General features: G+C 52.5%; 5 protein-coding genes across 5 annotated transcripts; 3 read left to right on the forward strand and 2 right to left on the reverse strand.

Moving 5' to 3' along the window:
* Positions 1-395: 395 nt before the first annotated feature.
* Positions 396-3818, forward strand: N7474_000691 (WD repeat protein; the record flags this gene model as incomplete). Its single annotated transcript, XM_057192106.1, has 7 exons — positions 396-432; positions 486-564; positions 641-2106; positions 2156-3102; positions 3162-3250; positions 3318-3516; positions 3573-3818. 7 exons carry the CDS (start codon positions 396-398, stop codon positions 3816-3818), a joined length of 3063 nt encoding a protein of 1020 aa, XP_057057059.1.
* Positions 3819-4614: 796 nt separating this feature from the next.
* Positions 4615-6012, forward strand: N7474_000692 (uncharacterized protein; the record flags this gene model as incomplete). Its single annotated transcript, XM_057192107.1, has 2 exons — positions 4615-4751; positions 4818-6012. The coding sequence occupies 2 exons, from the start codon at positions 4615-4617 to the stop codon at positions 6010-6012; spliced, it is 1332 nt and encodes a 443-aa protein (XP_057057060.1).
* A 346-nt stretch (positions 6013-6358) lies between these two features.
* Positions 6359-8887, reverse strand: N7474_000693 (beta-glucosidase; the record flags this gene model as incomplete). The annotated part of the gene is made up of 5 exons (XM_057192108.1): positions 6359-6765; positions 6909-7315; positions 7379-7533; positions 7588-8304; positions 8366-8887. 5 exons carry the CDS (start codon positions 8885-8887, stop codon positions 6359-6361), a joined length of 2208 nt encoding a protein of 735 aa, XP_057057061.1.
* A 1558-nt stretch (positions 8888-10445) lies between these two features.
* Positions 10446-11657, forward strand: N7474_000694 (uncharacterized protein; the record flags this gene model as incomplete). The annotated part of the gene is made up of 1 exon (XM_057192109.1): positions 10446-11657. One exon carries the CDS (start codon positions 10446-10448, stop codon positions 11655-11657), a length of 1212 nt encoding a protein of 403 aa, XP_057057062.1.
* Positions 11658-12309: 652 nt separating this feature from the next.
* N7474_000695 (CAZyme family AA7) lies at positions 12310-14091 on the reverse strand (the record flags this gene model as incomplete). The annotated part of the gene is made up of 1 exon (XM_057192110.1): positions 12310-14091. The coding sequence occupies one exon, from the start codon at positions 14089-14091 to the stop codon at positions 12310-12312; it is 1782 nt and encodes a 593-aa protein (XP_057057063.1).
* Between the last annotated feature and the right edge of the window lie 29 nt (positions 14092-14120).

Consider the following 14120-nt stretch of genomic DNA (forward strand, 5'->3'; position numbering starts at 1 on the left):
GACTTGATCGGGTGTGAATAGTGATTCCGTGTGTTTTTGAGTCAAAAAGTCATGGTCGAGGAAGTCGAATGGGGCTCGAGGGGCGGTGGGAGTGGGAGTATAGACGGAGTAAATGTAGGAACACACTTTGGTTCAGGCCAGGCACTTGAGTAAGCGGAATCATCCAACAAACAGATCTTCCCCTCATCAGCTTATTCTCTCTCCCCCCATCTCCATTTCTCTTCTCTTCTGCGTGTTCTTCCTTCTTGTCCACACATTCCCTCGATATCGTTCTGATCGTCACCTAGGTCACCAATGTGACGTCGCCCTCCCCCACGCTCTCCAGCAAGTGATCGGCCTCGATTCACTCCGCATCTCCGCAATAATCTCCCTTCTAACGCGCGTTAACTGCATGCATGGCTCGCAAACTGAGCCACCAAAGGGTCACCTATGGTTGGTCCTATCCCTATCCTGTCGTCTTCTTCCTCCCTTTAACACCCCTCTAGTACTCCCTCTGCCTGATGCTCCCGGTGGGCACCGGCTGGGCGTCAATGGCCTGACCGTCGACCCTCAAAACTCCATCCTGTAAGTCCTGTCGCACTCTCCCTGCAGCCGCCCCCACACGTGGGTTGTACAGCGTCTGACCCGAGGGAACCCCCAGGTATTCCGCTGGCCGCGACGGTGTCATCTGTTCCTGGGACCTCGACCTGCCCCTGTCCTCCTCCGCCTCCGCCCTCCCCTCCACCCCCCTCTCGTCTCCCGGCCCTAGCGCGACCCGGTTCAAAACCCAGGTTCAGGCTCACAGCCACTGGATCAATGATATTGTCTTGACACAGGGCAACTCCGCCCTCGTCTCCGCCTCGTCCGACACCACTGTGCGACTATGGCGACCGCACTCCGAATCCACCGAGGTGCCTGAGCGCATCGGCAAGCACTCCGATTATGTCAAGGCGCTGGCTAGTCCTGGCAGCCAGGCGACGTGGGTGGCGTCGGGGGGTCTGGACCATAAGCTCTACCTATGGGATCTCAATGGGGGCGGGGAGATCCTCAATATCGATGCCGGCGGGGAGGATGCTACCGAGAAAGGCTCCGTCTACGCCCTGGGGGCTGTCTCCTCTGTGCTCGCCAGTGGCGGGCCAGAGAATGTGGTCCGGGTATGGGATCCCAAGTCGGGCAAGCTGGTCACCAAGTTCGTGGGCCATACGGATAATGTTCGCGACATCCTCATCAACGAGGCTGGGGATACGATCATGACGGCCTCCTCCGATCAGACTATTAAGGTCTGGTCGCTCACGGCTGGTCGGTGCATGAACACTCTCACCATGCACAACGACAGCGTCTGGTCCCTCTATTCGGACCACCCCGATCTCGCGGTTTTCTACTCCAGCGATCGTTCTGGTCTGGTCGCCAAGACCGATGTACGAGGCTCGCCGGATGTCGAGCAGGGGACATGTGTCGCTGCGCTGCAGGAACACGAGGGTGTCGTGAAGGTAGTGGCCGCCGGCGACTACATCTGGACCGCTACCCCGAAATCGAGCATTCATCGTTGGAGCAACGTCGATACCACCCTCGAGATTGACGCGCCGCCTGACCCAGCGCGAACGATTGACTCGGCCGCTGCTGCACCGGTAGACGAGTCAGATAAAGCAGCACCCAAGAAAATTCCCTTTGATGCAGTCCTACAATTATCAGCCACGTCGGCACTACTAGGCAGCACCTCGCCTGGGAGTGGGCAATCCTCAGAGCCGGGCTTGGAGGAAGGGTTGGGTCTGACGATTCCTGTCCAGTCGCTTCCACAAGAGACTATCGAGGGACAGCACGGGTTGATCAAATGTTTGATGTTGAATGATCGGAAGCGCACCCTGACGCAGGATTCGGCGGGAGAGGTGGTGCTGTGGGACCTACTCAAGTGCGTTCCGGTGCAAACATTCGGTAAGAGGCATATTGACGACGTTGCCTCCGAAATAAACACCACCGAAAGCATCGCCCACTGGTGCACGGTTGATATCCGCACAGGGAGGCTGTCGGTCATTCTGGAGCCCAATCGCTGCTTCGATGCCGAGGTGTATGCCGACGACGCCGACTTGCCTCCGTCTGATATGTCGCAGTTCCGGGAAGATCAAAGGAGTATGTCCCCCTGTTTCATCCGCTCATATCAAGTACTGACAAAGGCCAGTCAACCTTGGCAAATGGGTCTTGCGCTGGCTGTTTGCTCCGTTGGTGGATGAAGAAATCGAACGTGACAGTGAATTCCGTCAAGCCGCCGTGGCCAAGGCAGAAGAATTCGCCCGGCTCAATCCACTCAGTACATCGGCCCCTAGCGATGATATTCCTCGCAGCGTCGGCATCCCGATCTCTCACGATCTTTCAATGACGACTCTGACGAGCCAGGCTACGACCTTGCGCTCGAGCGCTGACTTCCCGGGCAGCCCTAATACGGGAATTGGCATTCACGTTGGGACACCATCGATAAACTACCTCAGCACGTCAGCTCAGAGCAATGCTTCCCCGTTTCCCATGTCGGATGCAGATACACCAGAACATCCACACACCGATGCTCCCCCGTCTTCCTATCCTGACAAGAATGGCGACTATTTTTCATTGAAAACCCCTGCAGATGCCGACAAGACTCCCAACCCCATGTCCCCCTCTGACGCATCACCGGGCGTGCCGCAGTCACCGGCTGAACCTGACAAGGAAGAACGTAAGAAGGGCTCTTTGTTTGGGAAGAAATTCTTCCCCAAAAAACTGGTCCGCACCTCCACAGACACGAAGCCTCCGCTCCTAGAGGAGAAACCAGAAGAGACGGAAGTCTCTTCGGTCAAGGAAGAAAAGGTCTATGAGCCCAATCTTAGTGGTGTGGTTGATCGCATTCGCAACGAGTACGAGGAGTTCATCTCTGCCCATCCAGCTCGGGACCTGGAGTCGGCCATCACGCCCAGTCCCGAGAATGAAACACCGCGACTCGATATTCCTGCGCGGACTGCTGTCTTCATTCAGGAGGAAACGGGGGATACTGCCGTGGCTGCGGATCTCTACCGAGGCAGCGTGGGCCGTATCGGACAAGATATTGCCCGCTTGCAGAAGGCGATTCCTCACTGGCTTGGTGAGCTTCTTCTGAAGGTACGTGGTCACAACTCGCACTTTGTGTATTCTGTGATTTCTGACTTGTGTGTGTGTAGAACCAAATCCCCTTCAAGGAACAGGTTAAAATCGCTTTTGTTTTGAAGCCGTACGACGATCTTCTACCACCAATTGCCAAGGCTGAGCCGTAAGTTCCGAGCCGAAGTGATGAGTTACTGCAGCATTGAACACTAACATTCTTCTCTTTCTGCTAGGCCCACTCCCAATGGCAGTCAGAGTCCCAGTGCCAACGGAACTGCCAACAACAATAATCGATTAAACGCCAACCGCATGCTTCGGGCTAAAAAGGTGCTGGCTTATGTGGCCGAGCGCATCGATCCCGCCGATCCCGACAACCCTGAGGAATCGAGAATGCCGCCGGAAGAGTACCTCGAGCTGTATTGTCAGAAGCAGGTTAGAACTACTTTTCCCCTCAACTTTGCGTCCATTGTTGCTAATTTGGCCACCAGTTGTGTTCCCCCAACATGACTCTAGCCACCATCCGCACTCACCTCTGGCGCAGCTCGGGAGATATGGTTCTCTACTACAAGGCGAACGGCAAGAAGGAGATCAAGCCACCCAAGTCCTTGCTCGGCGTCGATGACAACCACCTCACCGTCGACGGTGCGGCAACACTTAATGGCGAAAGTAGTGCACCCTCTGGCAGTATCCATTCGACGGCCAACTCTGGGTCCGTTGAGGAGTCGACTACTTAAGTCACTCGTAATCCCGTTTACCAGTTCTTGCTCTTGGGGTTTGGATTTCTTTTTCTCTGATAATGGTTCGTTTTTGTTTTCTAGGTCACCAGCCGAGCTGTGCCTGCGATTCTGTTTCTATCTAGCGGTCATATAGTACCGGTACATATGGGGATGATGTCTGATATGTCTTTCGCTTTTCTTTTCGCTGTGATTACTTCGAGCCTACAGTTTTGTGCCGTCTTGTGCGCATTGTATACGTAGACTCCAAGATACCACATATCAGTCTCTTTCTTTCTTACACTCTTCGACAGCTAGTAGCTATCCGCTCCCGTGCGTGGCGCTAAAATAGTATCCACCAACCTAGTCCTCGGGTTGGCCCGTGTCTGCAGGGGTATAGATGGTACAGATCCAGTGGTGTATACTCCGACCACCGACACAAGGATATTCAACCTTGGAAGTATCCAATTATTTTCACATTGACTGAAATACATTCCCACCTAGCCCTACAACCCGAGCCCTCCCACCAAATCACTCCGCACCATGTCCAATCCCGTTGTGTGAATGGGCATTGCAGTGTCTGGAGTGTTACACAAACATGCACCCCCCTCTTTCCGGCTTCTGGACTGCAGATCCTGCATGTTTTCTGCTTCCACGTTATCGAGCTATCCATTCAGCGACCTCCTGTTTACGCCATGTCTGCCGTCAGATCCGTTGCCCGGAGATATAAGAGGGCCTTCTGCTGCCAATTCAAGTTCCTGTCTCTTCCTATGCCAGCACCTACTCTGGGCTTCTACAGTTTGATAAGCATCCCGCCATGATATGGAATTTCTACGATGGAAAGACCCTGTTCATCACTGGAGGTACAGGGTTCCTTGGCACGGCTGTGCTCTGTCGTCTCCTGAGTCGCTCGTCGCCGAAACGGGTGTACTTACTCTGTCGCGGAGGCTCTGAGTAAGTACTATTATAGTAGTTACTAGGAATACAAACCCAAAGACTAACTGGACATCCCATCCTCAGAAAGGCAAAGGCAAAATGGTCGACCATGCTCCCCGCCTCGCAGGTCACAGCGCTCCGCCAAAACTCGAGCGTCACGATCCTCGACGGCGAACTAGGCGACACAGCAACAATGGATCTCTCCGAGGAGACGCTCCAGCTCCTGAAAAACACAGTACACATCATCATCCACGCAGCCAGCGCTGTGAACCTTGGATCCTCTCTTCGAGAAATGTCGTATACAGACATGGCGCCCAGCCTGTGTCTGATCCGCTACGCTCTCAAATTCCCCAACCTCGAGCGCTTCGTGTTCGTATCAACAGCGTACGCAAATGCCCATCTCCGCAAATCATGCCCCTCATCTGATGTCCCCGTCGAGGAAAAGATCTACCCCCTCGACGGTGAGAAAGAGGACTACTACGCCAGTGCCGTGCAAGCGTGGGACCAGGTGCATCGAACGGGTTCGTCAGATGAATACGAAGCGCACGATTTTCCCTGGCCCTACGGGTATGGGAAACATCTCAGCGAGAGACTTCTTCTGCACAAGGCATCGGAGCGTGACGCACTGGACAAGCTATTGATCATTAGACCTTCGCTCATCGGCCCTGCGCAGGAGTTTCCCTTCCCCGGTTTTGCAAGTCCGCACTCAATGTCCTCGACAAGACTGGCTGCTGCGTATATGCTGCACCCGGGCCGGAGGATCACGCTCGCGACGCGGTGCAAGGATCCGCATACGGAATCTACGATTGATGAAGTCCCCGTCGATGTTGTCGTGGATCGTCTGCTTGTGCACTGTGCGCTCGGCACGGCGGGGTGCGTGCACGCCGTCAGCGGCGAAAAGGGTCGACAGAGTGTCGAGGACTGGTGGCGAGCCCTGAATAAAGAGAGGCGGTTGCCGTGGAACTTGAAGCTGGTGTGGGACTCGGAGGACTGGCACTCTCCCGGCCTGCATCGCTCGGAGAGAATCTTCAAGATCTTTGGTGCGTCGTATGCTTTCTCGGAAGAGAAGACTGTGCAAGCGGTTCGGAAGCTTGGTGGGATTGATGAAAATGAAAAGACGCATCTGGTTCTGTTCAAGGATAGTTCTTCCGGGCCCTTTTCTTTGGCTTCGAGACGTGGGCATATCTATCCTGTTGCGGTGCAGATGGCAAAGAAGAAAAACTGGCCGGCTTGTTCGGTGAGGCTGCTTTGTCGGAAGGGGAAGACGGCCGCGGTGTAGTTGGTTGTTCTTACACGAGTTAGTAGTTTGTGGGGTACTGACCTTTTTTTTTTTTTTTTTTCCTTTTTTTGGTGGCGGAAAATACTGTTTCTGTTCATGTCTGACTAGCGCTTCCTATTCTTGATAGCAATGCGAAAGGGTTGGGTTTACTGTCTTATCGGCGTATAGGCTTATCCTGGTCTGATCCGTCATTTTGTCCGAACATGAGCAGCTATGGAATGCAGTGCAAGAAAAGGCGCGGTTTATTGGTACTATGCGAAGTCTCTATAAATCAAAGGTTGGGCCGTATGATCATTTGAAAGACCAGGGAACATGTTCCTCAATCCTCAAAGTGTGTCATATATATCTAGACAGTGAACGAGCCCTGCTCGCGAATATCCCTGCTCGAGCTGCCCACGTACACCTTGAAAGTGCCGCTGGGCACCACCCAGGACTTCTGGCTCACATTCCAGTAGGCGACGTCGCGACGGGTGAGCTCAAATGTGGCGTTTCCCTGCTGGCCAGGAGCGAGGGACAACTTCTGGAATCCTCTTAGCTGCTTGGGAGGCGTCCAGGGCGCGCTACTGGGAAGCCCGATATAGAGCTGGGCGACTTCGGCGCCGGTGACAGGGCCGCAGTTTGTGACGCTCACGGAAATGGAACCGATGCTAAGGAAGCTTTCCTGGTGACCTCCAGGGACAATGGGACCCGAAATGACGCCGGCTGTGGCATTGACTTGAATCTTGAGCTGGGAGTAAGTGAAGTTGGTGTATGCTAGAATTTTTGTGAACATCAGTGTCTTGTTCCTTTCACTTTTTCTTCTATTTATACGAATTGGGCTTGGAAGCGAAAGCCATCCAAAAAAAGAAGAAAATAAAATAAAAGAAAAAAGAAAAAGAAAAAGGAGAAATACTTACTCAATCCGTAGCCGAATTCGTAGCGAGGAGTGATGTAATTTTCATCAAAGTGGCGGTAATCAATGAAGAGACCTTCGGCAAAGTTGTCTTGCAGAGAGGTCGTCCAGTTGGTGCCGTAGTCACTAAACTGCTTGGCTATAGAATAAGGCAGCTTGCCGTTCGGGGAGGTAGAGCCGTACAAGACATCGACGAGCGCGTTACCGCTCTCCTGGCCGGGAATACCGGGCCAGACGATGGCTTTGACATTGGGTTGCGACAGAATGGTTTCCAGAATGACGGGGCCAACACTGTGGCAGACAACGATGACGTTCTTGTTTACCCCCGCCACAGCCTGAACGAGTTTGTTGCCATTGTGCCAGGGGTCGAGGTTGTTGCGGTCACCGGCGTTGCCTTCCACGGTGATGTAGCTGTTTAGCAGCCGGATTAGACCAGAAATCTATACGTCGACAGTGTTCAGCAACGGAACTTACCCTTCACCAGAGTCCGAGTTGATGAAGACAATGGCGGTATCGGCGGCAGCCGCAGCTGAAGCAGCGGGGGCAGCGTCGTCGGTAGTGCTGGTAACGATAGTAGTGCCATCAGCGACGGCCTGAGTATTTATGGCATCGAGAGGACCGACAAGATACTATTTCTGTTAGCTGGTGTCTCGCCACTCTTTCCAGATTCGGGGACCACCCACCGGGAACTGCGCGGTACCACTGCCCCAACCCATTGCTAAAGTGCCATTGTCACAGCCACGATCAACGCAAGCATTGGGTCCTGCTGGATTGACAATGGCGTCTGATCCTATAATCGCTAGACTCTTGGGCTTACGAAGAGGCAGAATATTGTTGTCGTTCTTCAGCAAAACAATCGAGTCGCGGGCCACCGCTCTCGCGACGTTCTTATGATCGGCCGTCACGTTCACCTTGGTCTGACCACCATTCCAGGAGCTGAATGCAACCGGAGGGTAGTTCTGATCCTGACCAGTCAAGTACCACGAGGCAAGGATACGGGTCGCCATGTCATCGAGCCGGGACTCGAGGACTTCCCCTTTAGCGATGGCTTCTGTGAGATTGGAGCCCCAGAAGACGCTACCAGGAGGGACGTCGAAGTCACTGCCAGGCATAGTCATGTCGAGGCCGGAGTTGGCGCTGTTGACCGTGGTGTGTTGCGCATTCCAATCGCTCATGATGTAGCCGCGGAACCCTAGCTCGGTCTTCATGATGCCGTTGAGCAGATCATCACTCTCACAGGCCCACTTCCCGTTGAACTTGTTGTACGAGCACATGGCCGAAGCCACGTTAGCCTTGACGGCGTTCACGAAGGGCCAGAGGTAGAGCTCGTGCAGAGTGCGGTCGTCAATGTTTGAACTGATGGTATTGCGATTGTACTCTTGCTCATTACCGATGATGTGCTGGATGGGAAAATGATCAGCTCGTTGGGTCAACCAATCCAGGGGAAAACAATCAGCGGACCTTAGCGCAGGCTTGAACGCCGGAGCTTTGCATGCCCTGAATGGCCTCCTCCATGGCCACTCCACTGAGATAGGGGTCGTTCGAGAAACCCTCCCATATCCTTCCGCCGTCGGGGATCTTGCCTAGAGGCCCAGCAACGGGACCGAGCTGCACATTGACACCGAGGGCCTTGGCTTCGGCACCCATGGCGACACCACGAGCGTGAATAAGAGCTCGATCCCATGTCGCACCGGCGTTGATTCCGGCGGGGAAGGCAGTCACCGGGTGGGCGTAACGAATTCCCAAAGGAGAGTCTTGCAAACACAGAGAGGGATAGTCGATAGAGCTTGGCTGAAAGGTATTGCCGACACATGGGCCGTGCATCCATTCCACTCCCGTAACGATGCCGACTTTCTCAGTCTGGTTCAGCTTGCTGAGGGCGGCCCGAGCCTTGTCATAGGCGGTGTCCCATTCGGTCCCGCCCGAACTAGATGCCTGGGCAGTCGCGACAGCTGCCAGTAGGGTCAGAAAAGTTTGCTGCATGATGAGGGACACGTTCAATGCTCACCAATCTAGGTCGTTTCTTCGGGCGTGGGTGACTCTCATTATATGGGCATTCCAGGGCAGGGGGAAGCCCCTGGCCTGGTTGTCCTGTTCTTTAATTCCCCGTTGTGGATGAAGCATGGGCAACTTGGCTGTGGAATGAAGTTCAAAAGTCCCATAACAAAGATAGAGCGGGCTGGAACTGGCTATTTGACATTAATGTCTGTGCACTAGCCGACAATTTCACCCGCTGCGGCTCCAGCCAACCACAAACATTTCACATATTTGTGGGCGCGTTTGGGGGACGAGTTCTGGCCCGCCGTGTATGGTGGTAGATGGGTTCATGAAAATAATCTATAGGCACGATAGTAGTTTGGATGAATGTGGGGAGTATAGATTTCCAATAGTGCTCGATCCAATTAGGTTTAATGATGTACCATGGTAGGTTTCAAATTCTTGACATGGGGCTGAACTACATATACATATACACAGGATAATATCTGGCGTCCTAGCGGCTTGCTCTTTCCGTTTTAGTGCTCACTGCGTGCTTCCTGAGTAGAAGTGAGCACGATCCTGAGCGTCTGATCTGCTCCCGAAGCATGATATAATGCAACCCTTGTTGGACGTAGTGGTGCGCCTCCTAGAGGCACAATGCTGTAAATAACAGGAAGACATGAAGATGAATCATCATCTCTATCCATCCTGTTTAGGAAAGGTGCGTCAACTTTATGCCGGACGCGGGTTTTGAGACCAACCCGAACCCGACTCTCAAACCCGCGAGGGTCGGGTTGAGGATCCTGACCTTGGACCCGACCCGCAGGTTTTCCGAAGCCTACTCGAGAGAGATTTATAAGGAGCCTGATATGAAGCGCCTACTCCAATATGTGGTGTAAATCCCATCGCGGGAGTGGCTTCCGATTGTGCAGAATGGGTGGGCTGAGCATGTTGGGGGCCGTTGGGGGCCGCTTGGGCTTTCACAACGAAGCTCTTCAGCTGGCCCCATGGTTGGCCCTGTGGTTGCCAAGAGAGCGAGTGTTTGTTTATATAAACCAAGAACCCTTGATAGGCTGCAGTGTGAGAGACTGTTTTGAAGGCAATTTCAGCTGTCTTCAGCTCTGCTTAGCTCGATTGAGCAGCGCCACGCTTCAAAATCGCAACCCCCTTTCCTTCCCCAGCGGCGGCTTTCTCTCCTTCTCTCTTTCCTGTCCAACCTGTCGACGGGTACTTCGATATGCCATCATCCAATGGATTTCGCGGGAAACCATCCAAAAGTTGTGGCAACTGCCGTGCCATCAGGCGACGCGTGAGTATTTCCTTGTGTGGGCGAGGTCGGTATTAATATACGGTGTAGTGCGACCAACAGCGCCCCCACTGTGGGCAATGCATCCGGAGCCGCGATATCTGCGACGGATATCGAGATGAGTGGGAATTGGTCTTCCGTGACCAGACAAACCGAACTATCAAGCGATCCAAGAATATATATGCAAAGAAGGCGGCTTCGACCGAGGCTAACCACTCGCTTCCACCTGCCCGTGCCTTGGGCCCAAGTCTCGACGAAATGGGCGTAAATTATTTCCTCACAGATTTTGTCTGCGGTGGCCGTTCTCCATCACGCGGGTACCTAAACTATATCCCGACTGTCTATAGCGCCGATGCTGAGCACCAGACACTCAGCACTAGTATGGCGGCTGTCGGCCTCGTGGCGTTGGCAACTCACCAACCCGAACTCGTTGACCGCGCGCGTGCCAAATACTCAGAGGCGATCCGTCACGTGAATAATGCATTGGCATCGCCTGTTGAGGCTTTCAAGGATAGCACCTTAATGTCCGTGATCTCGTTAGGGGTCTTCGAGCACGTCTCAAACTACGAGTCGTGGGTCCGTCACGTCAAGGGCGCCGCAGCATTAGTGGTTGCTCGGGGCAAAGCTCAGTTTACTAGCCCGGCTGCAATCCTCATGTTCAACCAAGTACGCGCAGATATGTCGATCGCGTGCGTTCAGGGTATTCAGCCGTTTCCAGAGGATATGCGTGAGCTACAGGAAGAGGCAAGCAAGCACATAGACACCTCCAGTGCGTTCTGGCTCCTCGGGGTGCTAGCCACGCGATGTGCAACTCTTTTTGCCGATGTCGCCAAGAATAATCAGGATATCCCTGAATCTGCATTTACACCATGGTCACACTTCCTAAGAGAGGCGACTGCGCTTCAGGATGACTTTCAAGACGTGATTGCACTTCTCTCTACACAAGAACCGTATACAACCACACTGGAATCTAGTGGAGACAGAGATCCCATGATTTACAACGGCCGATATGACCTCTACGAGACATTTTGGGCAATAAGACTTTGGAACAACTCGCGAATCCTTGAAATTATTGTTTGCGAGATTGTATGCTGGCTCATAAACAAAATCCTTTCCACGGAATTGGCACAGCCAGCCCAGGATCGTCTAAACCTTATATTAAAGCTACAAGAGACCCTACAGATCATATCAAAGCGAGGACAGGATATACTAGCCAGTGTCCCGCAGGGCTTAGGGTATATATCGATATCCAAAAGCCAAAACTCTGTCGATGGCTCCCCCCAGGCCAGTGTGTCTGGTGGGTATATGCTGACCTGGTGTCTCTACACGGTCGGCAAATCTCCTGTCGTAAATCATGAAACACGGGAATGGATCATCAAACAGCTCCAAGGTATCAGCAAGAGCGCAGGTGTCGCAATGGCGCTGCAACTTTCTCAGGATATAGTTAAAATCGATCGGATGGCCAATTAAGGGGCGTTAACTCCCTACTCCGAAAAGTCTACATAGACCACCTCAGATATTGAATCATATAAACAACAAAGTAAATGAGCGCAGCTACCATCCATCCCTTCAACATAATTCTATTGCCTACTGGCCCGTAACATTAACTACCGCTTTAGAGGTGGAAGTGCAGGTTCTTTCAAGGCATCTCCGGCTTCGTCACCGCGCTCAGAATACCATCGCAGGACTGTATATGCTTCCACGAAGCCACTCCTTATGGTGTGCGCTTCCGTGAGCTCAGAAACATAGAAAAAAAAAATGCTGGCTCATACTCGCAATTTCTCCGTGATGTCTCTCACGCAGAAGTTGTCCGATAATTTGCGGGGTAAGCGATCTCGGTGACAAGACTTTGTTCATTAATGTAAAAGTGTGTAGCTAACTTGTAAAGCTCGCCATTCTGAGGAGGAAAAATGAGGCAAATGGAAAATTGAACCCTCGTACTAGATCTAATGAGATACCAGATACTAATTATAGTGGCAGAAAAATAGGATGAGAGACTGGTAATCGAACAGGTTCCACCGATTAACCTCAAGAAGCAAACTCTGAACTAATCGTAACAGGAGTAGGCACTACGCGTTCAAGTTTAGCCTCTGATTTCCGGATAAAACACAGGGGGGAAAGCTTACTCAGACGGTCCCTCCCAGCCAACACATTTCCAGCAGTCGAAGAAATGGGTAGGATCATACTTCTTCTTGATACGAAGCAGTTCAGGATAATTCGACCCGAAAAAGGTCTCCTGCCATTCCGGTTCCAAGTAATGACCTTCATTCAAATAGCATCCTCCACCAGGTGTCAAAACCTTCAGTGGATCGACGGTATCCAACCATACTTCGAGCAATTCAGTCTCATTTTTCACGCTAAGCTCCTGAGGCCATCCACCTGTCATGAGAACATGCCAGAGAGCCGTGCGCCAGGCAGGATTAGCACTTGTGGTATTGCCATTTTGGTGGTTCACAGGTGTGGTCATGATGACTTGGGTGACGGAACCTCCATCCGGGACCAGCTTATTGCTGAGGCGAACTCCTTGAAGAATGGCGTCGACCAAGTCGGTTACTTTGCCGTCGGTTTCAAATAATGTGTGCGGCATCAGGCGACCTGCAACAGCTTCAAAAATACCGCCCGGTGTGAACTGGGCAGCGATCCCATTGGTAATCTGTAGGAATTCGGTATATTTCGTATAGGTCGCGTAAGTGCTCTTGGAAACCCGAACGTCCGTTCGATTCACCAAATAGGAGGAAAACCCACTGGTCAGGGTTTTCAAAGCTGTTTCGTTGTTCGAAGGCAGGACCAGGTAAATTTCAGCTTTGTTCGGCCAGTAGTAAGCATGTCCTGAAACGTTGTTGTGTGACCAGATAGGTTGGTAGGTTGCGTGTTGCGTGAGAACCTGTTTCAATGCAGCGTAATTGGCAGTTTCGTTGCCATGTGTCGTGAAGCTGGCCTCGAACTGATACACGTTGATCTTGACCTCCGGATGGAGTTGGAAGCGATAGCTTGTCAAAATGCCGAAGGAACCTCCGCCTCCGCCTCGCATAGCCCAGAAGAGCTCGGGATCATTGCACTGATTGATTGTTCGCAATTGGCCGTCTGAAGTCACGACATCAAACTCGACCGCGTTATCCACCATCAGACCATACTTAGGACCAAAGACGCCGTGGCCACCCCCTTGACCAAAGCCGCCAGCCAAGCCAACCGATCCTTCGTTGCCACCAGTAACATCCATGTTGAACTTGGTGAAATAAGTATAGACGTCCCCCGCCTGAGCACCGGCTCCTATCTCTCCGATATGTTGACCGTTCGAAGCAGGACAATTGGATGCAGTAAAGTCTTCATGATACTTGATAGTGTTCATGTTGTGAGTCCAGATTGCAAGAGTGTTGGGACTAGTAGAGCGCCCAAAGTAGTCATGTCCTGTGTTCTTGATGGTGACTCGGAGGTTATGCTTTTGGGCGAATTTCACGGCGGTGACGACATGTTTCGCTTCATGAGCATCGACATATAGAGACGATAGTCGGCCAAGGGAGCAGTCATCGGAAAGGGTCTCAGACGAGTGCTCAGCATTCAGGGCACACGTTTGGGACCGGCATACTTCCCAATTTAGTCCTGTTGCTGCACCGTATACGTCAGTTCGCGCCTGGTTTGTTGTATAGTTCGCTCTGGCGACAGCACAGGCTGAAGGATCATAGTATTGAGAACTATAATAGCAGCTTGCGGCGTAGGGAATCGTGCGGTATAGGTTTCCGGATAAACTGCTATTGAAGCTCTCCCATTCTTTGTTCGATGGCCAACAAGATTGTCCAGCTTTACAGTTGTACCCCCGGGATGTCGCTGACGTGGTGGAGATAAGGCTGAGGACCGCCAGCGCAGATGCGGCATTCACCAAAGAGGCACTTGTTATTAGCACCATAGTTGAAAAATTGAGCTAGGAAATGAAAG

This window comes from Penicillium riverlandense, assembly GCF_028828495.1.
Source record: "Penicillium riverlandense strain IBT 135883 chromosome Unknown utg000001l_segment0_segment0, whole genome shotgun sequence".
Lineage (NCBI taxonomy): Eukaryota > Fungi > Ascomycota > Eurotiomycetes > Eurotiales > Aspergillaceae > Penicillium > Penicillium riverlandense.